Source organism: Stylophora pistillata, chromosome 1 (assembly GCF_964205215.1).
Source record: "Stylophora pistillata chromosome 1, jaStyPist1.2, whole genome shotgun sequence".
In the NCBI taxonomy this organism is placed as follows: domain Eukaryota; kingdom Metazoa; phylum Cnidaria; class Anthozoa; order Scleractinia; family Pocilloporidae; genus Stylophora; species Stylophora pistillata.
This window is the reverse complement of record NC_142519.1, coordinates 9,088,544-9,101,719: the sequence shown is the minus strand read 5'-3', so window position 1 is coordinate 9,101,719 and position 13,176 is coordinate 9,088,544. Positions and strand designations below refer to the sequence as shown.

Sequence of the window (13,176 nt, the reverse complement as noted above, 5' to 3'; positions counted from 1 at the left end):
CTAAAAGCAATTTGTCAGAAGTTAGACATGTTTATTTTCGTCTTTCTCTTCCTTTGAGGCTAATTTTCTCAGAGTTCCTGTTGTTTTCAGCAGTTCAGCAGTCCCGGTCTTTATACATTCCCGAGTTATTGCTCTGAATCATTGTTGATTCTGAAATGCGCAGAAATTAACTAATGACAATTTCATTGAAAATTTTGCGACCAAAAACACACCGTAACGTGAAACAATTGTGTAACAATCCAACATTCATCATCATTCAGTGTGAAATGGTGACAAATATCATTTCAATGTTGGCAACAAGTCAAATTATGCGATTAAGGGTCGCAAAAGACAGACGGGAATAAGCAGTAAATTTTCAATTAAAAAATGGGTACATACGTGTTTGCGCGAAACCAAGTCACAGATATTGAACTACTTAAAAGCATGCATTGGCTGAAGCTATCCAGTTTATTCATCTCGTGCACCAACACACATCAGGCGTCAGTGCAACTATGGCGAACAATCACGACTCCGAACTTCTGAATCCCTTGAACTCTTCAAGTGAAGAAACCAGGCCCGTTGAAGCTGTTGAAGAAGAAGAAGATGGAAAGCGAGAGCAGTGGACAAGAAAACTTGATTTTCTGTTATCATGCATTGGTTATGCTGTGGGACTTGGCAACTTGTGGCGTTTCCCGTATCTTTGCTACATCAATGGAGGAGGTAAGAGTGTCATTCGAAAACCTCTATATCGTTGATACCCGTGGTTTTTAGCATTCTCGCTCTCAAAAGGTATAGAGAAAATTGGAATAAAAAACATGCTATTGATTTGATTCGCCTTGCATTTCGATTTTTTTTTCTAAATCGCCAAAATACAGCGTGATCGTTCTGCTAAATTATTACCAAATGGAAGGGAAAATATTGTAATTAATCCAGAAAGATAAACACTACGGAGGTCAGCGCATAGAGATAGACAGTAAATTTTGAGCTCATTTTTCGATTAAAGTAAGATGTTTAAGATTTTTTTACAATTGTGGGACAAGAGAAAGAGTCCACCACAAGCTCAAGAGGATTTGAACCTCAGACCTTACAATTTTGCGCTTGAATGCTCTTCCGAATGTTAGGATGAGGAATCTGGAAAGCCTCGTGCGTATAAATACCAAGTAAGAAAGATGATAAAATTACAGCCCGATCTCCGTACAAAGAAAGATCTTTATATTTGATACAGGCGAGAGAAGAAGAAATTTGCGTGCACCTCTTATTACTTAAGTACCTTTCTTAAAAAAGGGATCGTTTGTTGATAGATTTAAAAACAACAACAAGCAGGCACACAACTCCAAAACTAGGGTTTCGCGTTTCTAACGGATTCACTTGAAGCGAGCCTCAGTCAAAGTAAAATTTTTTCACTTAGTATTCTGTAATCGATGACAAATTGCAACTTCCAAAAGTGATTTGAAATGTCCAGTTTTTCTATCATACAAACGCTGCTACAAAATACAGCATACCAAATCGTAACCACTCAAGTAGCCGGCTTTGAGTACAATTTTTGACATTTCTGGCGCAGATAGACCTGTCCTTGAGATGGAAAATTACTTAATTCGACGATACTTTCAGAAACTGAAATAACCTCTGGGTGAACAGAATCGTTAAACGCGTTGATACAAGACTTTTCTCAACATTCCTAAGCTTCAAACGTTTTGGCAATGACTAGAGTCAAGTTTCACGTAATCAAAGGGTTGTTATGTAATAGTGGACCGGCTCCAAAAATTATCGTCGTTGCTAGTTTGAGCAGTCTTTGCCTTATCGGGGGAGAGTGGGGCGTCAATTGCATAATTTCATCGCCGTGAGCTTTTCTTTAGATCTTGTTTTAATTTCAGCAATGTATGCGAAATTGCTCTCAGTTTTTTTCATTTCTCTATTGCTCAAAGCGTTGCTTTCAGCTGCGGATGAGATAAAGAAGCAACATTTGAAAACGTAACTAATAAACAGCAAAACAGGCTCCAACAATAGAGAGCTCTTTATTCTTATACTGAAAAATTCACTGATACTTGTACCTATCTGACCTCTAGGTCAGCAAGTATTTTTCCATTGCAGGGACAGGCCTAACCGTGCTCACATGTTAACAGTTAGACTATCCCTATTTTCTACCGGAGGAAAATAAAGGGGTGCCTGCTTAGACATATACAAGAACTTACAAACAACTTACGCGTGTAAGTCCTTGCTTGCATCAGGGTCCTATATCACCTCAACTGGTGACAAATATAAAATCAAACGAGATCAATACCATATTTCTGAAGCCGAAATGAAAAAGAAACTGGACACAAAAGTTCCCGATTAAAGTCAGCTTTAGTTAAATACTTTGCCAAAGAGAAACTAATTATTTTATGGTTAGTGTCGGTTTGCCTTTATTTCCAAAATTTCACCGTGAATCCTGTAAGCGAAATACCTTTCATTGTCAATGTCTCCAGATAATGTTCGTGTCTTTAACTTTATATCTGAATGGTGTAAAGGACATCATGTACTTTCTTTGCTGGAGCATCCTAACGTCATGTACATAAGCAAGCGTTTTGTTTCTCGCCCCAGGGCGAATAACCATCTTCTTTTTTATCTGTGTTTATTCTGTCAACTTAAAATTAAGTATTCAACCTCAGATCGGTGTTACCATAAACCATTGATTGTTAAAATTCGTCTATACAAATATAAAAACTCAGCAGTTAAGTAAATATCATCAATATTTGTTAACTTCCCAGCCTCCTTTCTGATCCCATATTTGATTTGCCTCGTGTTCTGTGGAATTCCCATCTTCTACCTGGAGGTGGCTCTTGGTCAGTATGTTGGAAAAGGAATCGTCAAATCATGGGCGGCAATTTGTCCTTTGTTTGGAGGTATCGGTACTGCAGTTCATTATTTATATTGTCAAGAATTAACTCTTTCCCCCTAAGAGTGACTGGCTCCTAATTTGCCTTTACAGTGTCACCCTTGAATCAAATGTAAAGGTCCTGAGAATAAAGGAAATTATCATTAGTCATTTCCTGGTTGTCAAACAAATTTTTCTTGTTAGTTCCAGAGAAAATGTAAAGAAGACAGTGTGGAGAATTTAATTTTTGGGTATAAAAGACCTTTGAAGGTTTCTTGGGATCTTATTAAAGTGCATAAAAGTACCATTATCATAATGCATTTACTTGAGATGGGATTAAAAAAGGAGTCTCACTCACAAAAATGCTAAGAGCCCAAAAGGACCACATAGGTGTAGATAATCAACCTATATTTTGTTTATATCGCATTCACTCTGACAGCAAAAAAGAGCTGTTACCTTGCTGAACAATTACTTTAAGTACCCAGTGTAAAACTAGTTGTTTAAGACAGTATGTTTGTGTAATTCCAGGTCTTGGGTATGCTATGCTAGTGATTACATTCTTAATCAGCATTTATTACAATGTCATCATCGCTTGGACTCTGTATTATTTGTTTGCGACTTTCCGAAAGACTCTGCCTTGGGGTGAATGTGGAAATGAGTGGAATTCTAATTACTGCAAGTAAGTTACTACTGTAATAACAATCACGACGAAAAAGTATCATTGCTATTGGAGAGTGTATGAACACATGTGACGAGAGGGATGCATGTAAATCAAACAACATGATATCTATGGGATGACTGAGAATGACTCTCTGTCTGATCTTAGATCCTTAGATTACAACATTATTAAAGGCTGCAGTTATCGGAATGCAAGAACGCTATATCTAACTGACTTAGCCTCTCTGATACCTTCAGTAGGCTTTGAAACTCTGCGTGGATTGCATTTTAATTTTTGTTAATTCTATTTTTTTTCTTTTTTTTTTCATCTTCTTCTTTTTAAGAAAAGAACGGGTAATGGATGCAAAAGTGAACTGCACAGCCATTGGTCTTCCTGTCAATTGCACCGGAAGTTACATCTCTCCAGAGGAAGAATACTTTAAGTAAGAGACATGTCTAATGCACAATTGAATAAATTGACTCTAGATACGCGAACAATAAGTGTTGACGAAAGCCTCTACAACCATTAAAACTTGAAAAACGTGGCAAGGAAGAAAACACAGGAAATGGGGAGAAAGGAAGGGTAGTGTCAAGTTCCTCATATTTCCCATCTTAGTAAGGGTTAGGGTAGTGAAAAGTTCCTCTAATTTCCCGTTAACACTGATAACAATATGATAATCAGCCATTTCGCAAAACGCCAGTAAGTCTCTCGTTTGGGAACACCTCGAAGTCCATATACTTATGTTCTGTTATGTTATGTTATGTTATGTTATTATTCACCGATCGTGAATGGATGAGGGATTTCATCTACTAAGTTAGAGGAGATTGATTTAAACTTTCAATTTAAATTGTGGCCGTCTTCATTGTTCTAGCAATCACGTACTCAAGTTGTCTGATGGAATAGATCAACCAGGAGAGGTACGTGGAGAGCTTGCGGTTGCTCTACTCGTGGGTTGGATCGTTGTTTACTTCTGTGTATGGAAAGGAGTTAAATCAGTTGGAAAGGTATTTTTTAGTAATCATTACCTTTATCAGTCTTATGAATATGATCCTTTGCGTTCAGACTCGGGCTCTAAAAATGACATATTCAAAGTTATTTATGCTGCTATTATTATTTCAAAATCAATCATTGTGGAATTGGCGTCTGACAACTAAGCTCTTAATCTATTTAAACTAAACTCAGGAAATTCACTTAAGCGACCAAAATATCATTTTCACTTGTTAATCTTGCAAAGTGCAAAGAGGAGTCCACTATTTCTGAAACAGTCATGAAGTCTGAGGTCAGCAAAGTCCAACAAGCGGTTGACGAACTCGCGACGCAAGCTTCTGCTGACAAGTTCCAATTAAATGAAACCAAGTGCAAGGAACTGCGCATAACATTCAGTCACTCTAGAAAGAACTTTGATCCAATTAAGGTTAATGATCAGGACTTAGAGTGTGTAGAGCAAGCAAAGATCTTAGGTTTGCAGATATCTTGCGATCTCACGTGGAATAATCACGTATCCGAAGTTGTAAAGAAAGTAAACAAGCGCCTGTATTTTTTGCGTCAGCTTAAGCGTGCACAGGTCAAGTTGGAGGAACTTTTGCTCTTCTATTTGACTTGTATTAGGCCTGTCACTGAATATGCATGCCCTGTTTATCATCATAGCCTCCCGCAATACCTTTCAGTAGATCTTGAGAGATGTCAAAGGCGAGCTTTACGTATTATCTATCCAGATTGTTCGTACAATGAGGCGCTTCTTTTGACTGGTCTAGTTCCCTTACACAACCGCCGCGAGTTCTTATGTGATAAGCTTTTTAATTCCATCCTGTCTAATCCCTCGCACAAGCTCTATAGCTTACTACCTCCCAAGAATGAGTGCGAAGTCAATTTAAGGAGTCGGCACTCTTTTACTACACGGCGCCTCCACACCATTCGTACTCGAAATAGTTTTATCCATCACTATGTCCATAAAGCAATGATGTAATATTGTTTTTCTCTTGATTATATATTTTTGTCTTTTTAATTAGTTCTTCTTAGCCATATATTTTTTGTAGTATATATTTTATTGTAAATCAAACGTAATTCAGCCTGTGGCTGCAAGGTTTTTGATAATAAACTATCTATCTATCTAAAGTGCCATTCAGCTACGTTTTGTTTCAGTTGACACATTATACGGTGGGACATTAGGAGGGGGGTAAATCTGACGATATGCCCCAAACATAAAGTGGTCTGCCAATTAATAATTCTTATAATTTCTGGGTTGATATTCGTAGCATTGACTTTAAACTTCCAGTATACCCAATTCGGCTTATACTCTTCCGGAGGACTATTTATTCTTGTGCACAAATTTTTTCCCCATTTTCGAGAAGCATAAGCATAACAGGTAAATAATTTTTTTTCCCAAAACACTTACTGATGTTCCTTATGCAGGTTGTGTACTTTACAGCGCTGTTTCCCTACGTAGTTTTGTTCATTCTTCTCATACGAGGTGCTACTTTGGAGGGGGCTGGCGATGGAGTCCTGTTCTATTTGAATCCTGATTTCTCCAGACTAAAGGATCCAAAGGTGAGAATTTGCGCTCATTGTCTTAACTTATGAGGTTCTCGAGTTTACTTGGTAGATAGACATTGCCTCATCTTTTGCTCTGCTGCTCTCTGGGGAAAAATATGGAGTTTTCAAGCAAACAAGGACTACAACGGTGATGAAAACGCCGGCCATGACTACAGTATTATACTAGATATGTATGTATGTTACATATTCAGTGAGGGACAAATTTGACATTGTAACAAAATTCAAACAAATTGATGCGATCGTAAGATGTTCTAAGAAAGTGCTGTGTAGTCCTTGTCAGTTCCTGACTAGTTTAAGTAAAAACGTCGCTAAAAATGTGTACTACATGCAATAAGAACCATTAATTAACTGTTCCAATGCTTTCGAAGTATCACGTCTATAATAATATCCTTAGGTGTGGGTGCAAGCCGCCGGTCAGATATTTTATTCACTCAGTATCGGCATGGGAGGACTTCTCACCTACAGCAGTTTTAACAAGTTTAATAACAATTGCGAAAGGTAACAGAAGACGTAGCCTTAAAAGCAAAAATGATTTCTGACTTACTCTGATCTCGAGTCACAAATTAAAGGACAGATATATGTAAAAGACTAAGCTAAGATATATGTAAAAGACAAAGCCAAGATACCTTGTACAAGCTTCCTTGTATTTAAAGCTTAGTGATATATAGAATCATTCAATTCTCATTTTTCATTCTTGAAGACCTGAAACCTTTTTCCTCTGGTGACCAAGAGCCCTGGAGCCCTTTTGGAAGCCTAAACAACCCCCCCCCCCCCCAACAAGATCCTGATTTCACCCCTGTGTAAGAAACAATCTCCAGCAGCATGAAGTTCATGATCAGTATCCTCAATTGCTACTTCCCTCTTCGAGAGCAATGAAGACATTTGTGTTTGCTTACTCCTGCTTGAAAACTCATTCTTAAAACAGTATCCAAACTCATCTTTCAGAGACAGCGTGGTGGTGTCACTTATCAATTGCCTGACCAGCTTTTTCGCTGGGTTTACCGTCTTCACCATGATGGGGTTCATGGCACACTTACTGAAAACTGAAGTTGGAAATGCAGTTAAAGGAGGTAATGGTCTTTCACCCTTTAACTCCCCGAAGGGATTTAAATGAAACTTCTCCTTATAATATCCATACATTATCCAGCAAACAGGTAATGAGAATACTCAAACTTATCAGGTAGAAGTTGTTATCCTGATCTAACACCAATTTCTCGTAACTAATTAACAAGGAAATGTGAAGCAGCTAGATGGGAGAATTGACAATCAAATCTTGAGTTAAGGGTTAAGCCACAGTATTATTTAACTCAACTAGTAATTTTAGCCTGTCTGTTGATGAAATCGATGGAGCCAAATTTGTCTTTTTTTCCCTCAACATTTAAGGCGCAAACGGACGGGAAGCTCCTCAATTTTAGAACAAATATATCTGATTCCTATCTAGAGCTCCTGCCCTACCGACGGATTCACTAAGAGACACTTTGTTTGTTGATATGTAAAATGTATTCAGTGATATTCAGTTATACAAGTTCTATCTTCTGCCTCTATATGGGTTCGATCGTTTCAGTGAGTTTCTGAGCTATGCAAACATGGGTTGCACCCCCCTTGTAGGTGATATACTTAAGAGATAGCTCACCTGGAACCTCCTGTTAACTGCCGGACTTTACTGTACTTTTAGGGGAAAAGAGAATAGAATAAAGTATAAATGACATGCGAGCTCTCCAACCATCTTTTTCGATCTGTGCTAAGTAGTAAAAGAATTATGTATTTTGTTTTCTTTTCAGGGCCAGGTCTGGTGTTTATGGCGTTTCCTGAAGGAATCAAGCAGCTTCCGGTGTCTCAACTCTGGGCATTTCTCTTTTTCTTTATGTTGTTTAATCTTGGACTTGACAGCCAGGTTAGTATGTAAAACCATTTCGATCCAATTCTTCCCTGGCGCAAATCATTTTATATAACGCCTTCATGTTCGGCAGATTAAATGACGAGTTTACTTGAGAATAATGACAATAATAATAATAATAATAATAATAATAACAATACCTTAATTTAGACGCGATAAATTTTAGAGCTGAACAGCTTGTGGGGTCGTGTGTAAATCCAAATAAACTCTAAATTAAATAAATTCAAATGATGATGGTTTTTGGAGGAGAGGGGAAAACCGGAGTACCCGGAGAAAAACCTCTGTAGAGAACCAACAAACTCAATCCACTTATGATGCCGAGTTCCGGGAATCGAACCCGGGACACATTGGTGGAAGGCGAGCGCTCTCACCACTACGCCAACCCTGCTCCCTGAAATTGCTTTAAATTTTTCGGTAACTTTAACCCTACCTCTCATGCACCACTGAGCCTACATTAGATTATTAATTAATCATTCAATCCCCCAGATCTGAGTAGATACTCTCTCTTCTAGGTTATTTATGTCTTTATTCATTCCATTTAAGTTTGTTGGCGTGGAAACTTGTACCACAGTTATTCTGGACTGGTCACCGCGCTTCCGTAAATACAAGTCTCTTATTTCCCTTGGCTTTTGTATCATCTGTTACATCCTTGGGCTTGCTCATGTTACACAGGTAATCCATACTGAAGAGTGGCTGTTTAACTAACGGTTCCTAACCGTAAATAAGTACATACAATGGAAAAATACCAGAAGCTTTGAAGGAATTCCATAAATAAACAGTATTTGCTCATGATTATTTTGTGAACTTAATTTTTTATTTGCGGCGAAAAATCATTCGAGGCATTTTTAATTAGCCTTTTTTTCCAATCTACCTCCTCCTAGAAAGTCATGGCACTTAATGACTTTCTCTGAGGAAAGTAAAATGCTATTTTCCTTCATTTTAAGCGATGATTGCCCCATATTTATACGCATCATCCTTTTTATCTTTATTTTCGTGTAGGGTGGATTGTACGTGTTCGAGATGTTTGACATCCAGAGTGGAGGAATCTCATTGGTTCTTATTGCGCTTCTTGAAACAGTCGCTATTGGATGGGTGTACGGTAAGGAAAACAAATTTACAATCTGCAGGAAAAGGTACATACAACGGAAAGAATACCAGAAACTTTGAATGAATTCCATAACTAAACAGTATTTGCTCATAACTCTTTTGTGAACTTAATTTTTTATTTGCAGCGAAAAATCAGTCTAGGCACTTTTAATTAGCCTTTTTTTTCCAATCTACCACCTCCTAGAAAGTCATGGCACTTAATGACTTTCTCTGAGGAAAATAAAATGCTGTTTTCCTAATACTTTTCCAGCTTCTCACTCACCTGTTCTTATTTGAAACAGGCACGGAAAAATTCTGCAATAACATCGAGAGCATGGTGGGGCATCGACCAAACATCTATTTCAGATGGTGCTGGAAGTTTATCTCACCTGTCATTATTCTGGTAAGGGATCGTTTCATAACCGTCGGCAAGTTTCTTACCGTACATTCTTGCCATGATACATAACCTCTCCAAGGAACTCTTATTAACCCGAATCTCAGACAGGTATAATGCAAGCTTTTGAAGAGACTAACTCTTCGATGAACCTAGCGGAATGGTGAAGTGAACGCTTGTTTTTCAGAAGAATATCCTAGTGTGGCATGTGAAAAATAATGTCAGCTTTCCCGTGTATGAATTAAAAGACGTAACAAGTATTATTCGTCAGTTGACATCCGTCAATCTAGCTAAAACCACACTATGTCATAACTCAATACTTAACCTACAGCATTCAGTATGTTACAATTCTTCCGTACCACCAGGTCATATTTGTCTGGCAGTGCGTGGAATGGTCTGGACTGTCACTTGGTGATTACAAATATCCCGTCTGGTCTGAATTCGTGGGATGGGGCCTTTGCCTCTCTTCTGTTCTTTGCGTTCCCGGTTACGCCTTATACAGGCTGCTGACTGATGACAAATCGCTCCCACTTAAACAGGTAAGACGATCTTCTGACTAATTTTTTATCAATGCTGTAATCGGTAGGTTGTAAACTTTTTCATTGAACATTACCGAAACAGCGTTATGCACAGAAAAAACCCGCAGCGGTGTAATTACCTATAATATAACCCCTGGCACTTTTAAAATTCGACAACGGGAGTGCAGCGCCCTGATGTGAACAACTGCAAAGAAAATGTACAGCTAACTGCACCACCTCGCATCTCATGTAATGTACCAGCTGAAAACTGTCAAGAACGACATACCTAAAGCCAATATTTCTCTTCTTTGTCCAGCTTCATTGTTATTAATAGAGCCCTTATTAGGGACCTTAAGCAACCACGACAGCGACGGCAACGAGGACGTGGAAAAACAAGAGATCTAATAGGCAGAATAATAGCTCAGCACATGCATTTTGTAACTTTGTACATTTCTTAGCCGTCCTATGCAAAACAACAACGTGAAATCGCCAAAAATTGCGTCGTCTGCGAACCGAAACGGCGACGGCAAATTATTTTAATTTCCATTTGGAACTCAACGCTACTTTTATACGTCATGCTGAAGTTGAGCTGCGGCGCCGTATGAGACAGTAAGCTCATGCAGCCATTTTTGAAATTCTAACTAAGAGTAGAAATTCATTTTTTAATTGAATTCTTCCTTGGCGTTGCCGTCCTGACTGCTTAAGGCCCTTATTTTTATGTTAACGGAGGGGATTAATTATATTTCCACTTTCAATTCAAATACTAGTTGGAGAGTGTCCACTGAACAGGAGTTTTGCTTTCTCACTTTAAAAAGCATAATTTTTAGGACGTTAAAACCGGGTTAGCTTATAGTAATCTGGTAATTGCAATTCACTGAGGTTCTCTTTGGCAAAAGAGCAGTGCTTTCGATTCTCTCACAGTCTTGTATTGTTTTAGAGATTCTTGAACCTGCTTAAGCCTGATGAAGAAACCATGAGGAGGATTGAACAACAAAATGGAATTCCTTCCAAAACCCAATTTGCGCTGGTAAGTTTACCAGAAGTGCAACTCAACTCTCAATAGAGACATGATCATGAGATTAAATGGATCACAGCAGTGGTGACTTTGTTAAAAAATTGTCTTATCCTGTGTCATCACCGTTATTCCTCTGCGTTATCACTTCGCTCACCTTGCTGTGGGTCATTGTGAGGTTTCTCTATTGCAAAACAAGCTTCCATACCTCCCAATCTAATATCTGACGATTTCATTTCAAAATTCCTTCAATTTCTCCGTTAATTTTGTATTTTTATGTTTCTTATTTGCAGATTTAAAGTCGAAATCCCTGTTTTGCGATGAGGAAGAAAACTCCATGTATAAAGCTTCATTTATGATAGAAAAGTTTTTTTTGTAACATTGTTCAAGTAACGCCATAACCAAATAAGCATTTAGATGAGCAGTATCAGGAAGGTTACTGATTTGGAAAAAAAAAATTTATTTTTCGACAGAAGTAGACTACCTTCTAAAGGAGAAGTCAACCTTCACATATATACGGAAATAGGAAAAGGGTTTTTAAGGTTACAAGCACTAAGACTCAAAAGAAATTTAACAGAATATTTTTATCACATATGAACCCGTAGTTGACAATGAATCACTTTTAAGTGTCTCCTTACAAGGCTTTTTCCACGCTGAGTGTAAAGCTCAGGTGGCTTGGGCTTCGAGGGGAGGGGGTAACTTGGGTCAATTTTTGCTGAGCATGTGTTGCTGGCCACTCAGGACCACTATCCCACTATGGTCCATGATTCTTTGGCTGATTATAGACCCCATCTTCGCCCCTTTTTAATACGGTAGCAACTTTTTAACCATCTTCCCTACCTACCAGAAGTTCTCTTCCCCCCCCCACCCCACTAAGTCCCGAAAATGTGCGGTCCCGTTCTAGTGACTCTATTGAAAATGTAAGCTCATTAAAGTCAATCCATTCGTGATCATGAAAATGCGACCCCGTCCGGCAGCACATCCCAAAAAGCCTATTACTTGGAAGTAGCCCCCCTCCCCCCCCCCCGCCGGGGCTTGGCCCTTTTGATAACCTTAGAGTAACGGACAGACCATAATATTCCATAATTAGAAATTGTTTTTCAGAAGAGACTGTAGAGATTTTCAAGACCAATCAATTAATTTTCTAAGTTGTGATATTACAAGATACATCGCGATTTATTTCTTTGAAGTCATTAGGGTCTTTGAAGATCTTATTAAAAGAAGAAGCTTTCCCAGTTACAAGGGGGCTTTAGAAATAAACATTTTCAGAACTAGTGTAAATATCACCAAAACTAAGTATCAAGAGTGAAATATATTGTCACCTGAAAAAAACTGTTCACTGCTCACTGTTCACGCATGAACGGAGCCTGCATGGTCGGCGATCAAAAAGAGTAGAAGAGAGTAGCGAATTCGCGTGCGAAAGTGTATCGTTGGAATCTGGAAAGATCCCAACAATCACGCTCAGGGGGAGGGGTGGAGCGCTTGCGATTGAATCCCAGTCTCTTTCTAGTTATACGCTGACCGCGAGGACGATTTATCAAACTTTTTCTCTACCAGATGATACCTTTTTAGAGAAAAGAAACATTACAGAGAAAAGGAAGTGTCATATCAAACTGTTTCCCCACTGCGATGGACATTTGTTTTTGTCGGTTCCAGCCTGGTGCGGCCACTAACCCAGATGCCCTCCTGAGCAAATTTTCAAAATGGCGGACAAGCCAAAGAGAGAGAGATAAGAGAACAAAAGCGATTCTGCAACGAATACTCAGAATACGCCCTGTTAAAAAGGTCATTTCACAGAGAAAAGATACAAAATTGTATGATATTGAAGTCACGGAGGTTGACAAACCCAACAAGAGACTGAAATTTCACTGCATTGGCTACAGTACACGCTTCGATGAGTGGAGACCCTTAGCTTCGGGGATCTGTCCTCGTGTACCGGTTCACAAGAGCCAATACAAAAGACCAAACAATACACAATAGCTAACCGATAACTCCTAAACAAAGAAAGAACAATGGTAATTTCCTTGTGAACCGGTACACCAGGACAGAACCCCCTTCGGGGACGGTGAAGCATCTGAATATCTTCCTTCGAAATTGTATAGATTAGTAGGCTGCAACAAAAATTTATTGGACGACGTTTAGGGTAAAAACAGCAATCTAACCTGAAGAAAAATGTATTTATTCCGACTCTTTCAGAAAATAACTTTACAAATCTTACTTGTTTA

General features: G+C 38.6%; 1 protein-coding gene across 1 annotated transcript; it reads left to right on the top strand.

Moving 5' to 3' along the window:
• Nucleotides 1–362: 362 nt before the first annotated feature.
• Nucleotides 363–11,549, top strand: LOC111326748 (sodium- and chloride-dependent GABA transporter 1). Its single transcript, XM_088734534.1, has 15 exons — nucleotides 363–699; nucleotides 2,727–2,861; nucleotides 3,362–3,512; nucleotides 3,835–3,933; nucleotides 4,363–4,495; nucleotides 5,904–6,038; nucleotides 6,439–6,542; nucleotides 6,990–7,114; nucleotides 7,826–7,938; nucleotides 8,485–8,613; nucleotides 8,941–9,040; nucleotides 9,330–9,430; nucleotides 9,787–9,960; nucleotides 10,877–10,966; nucleotides 11,245–11,549. Exons 1-15 carry the CDS (start codon nucleotides 492–494, stop codon nucleotides 11,248–11,250), a joined length of 1,803 nt encoding a protein of 600 aa, XP_088590660.1. The 5' UTR covers nucleotides 363–491; the 3' UTR covers nucleotides 11,251–11,549.
• The last annotated feature ends 1,627 nt before the right edge of the window (nucleotides 11,550–13,176 follow it).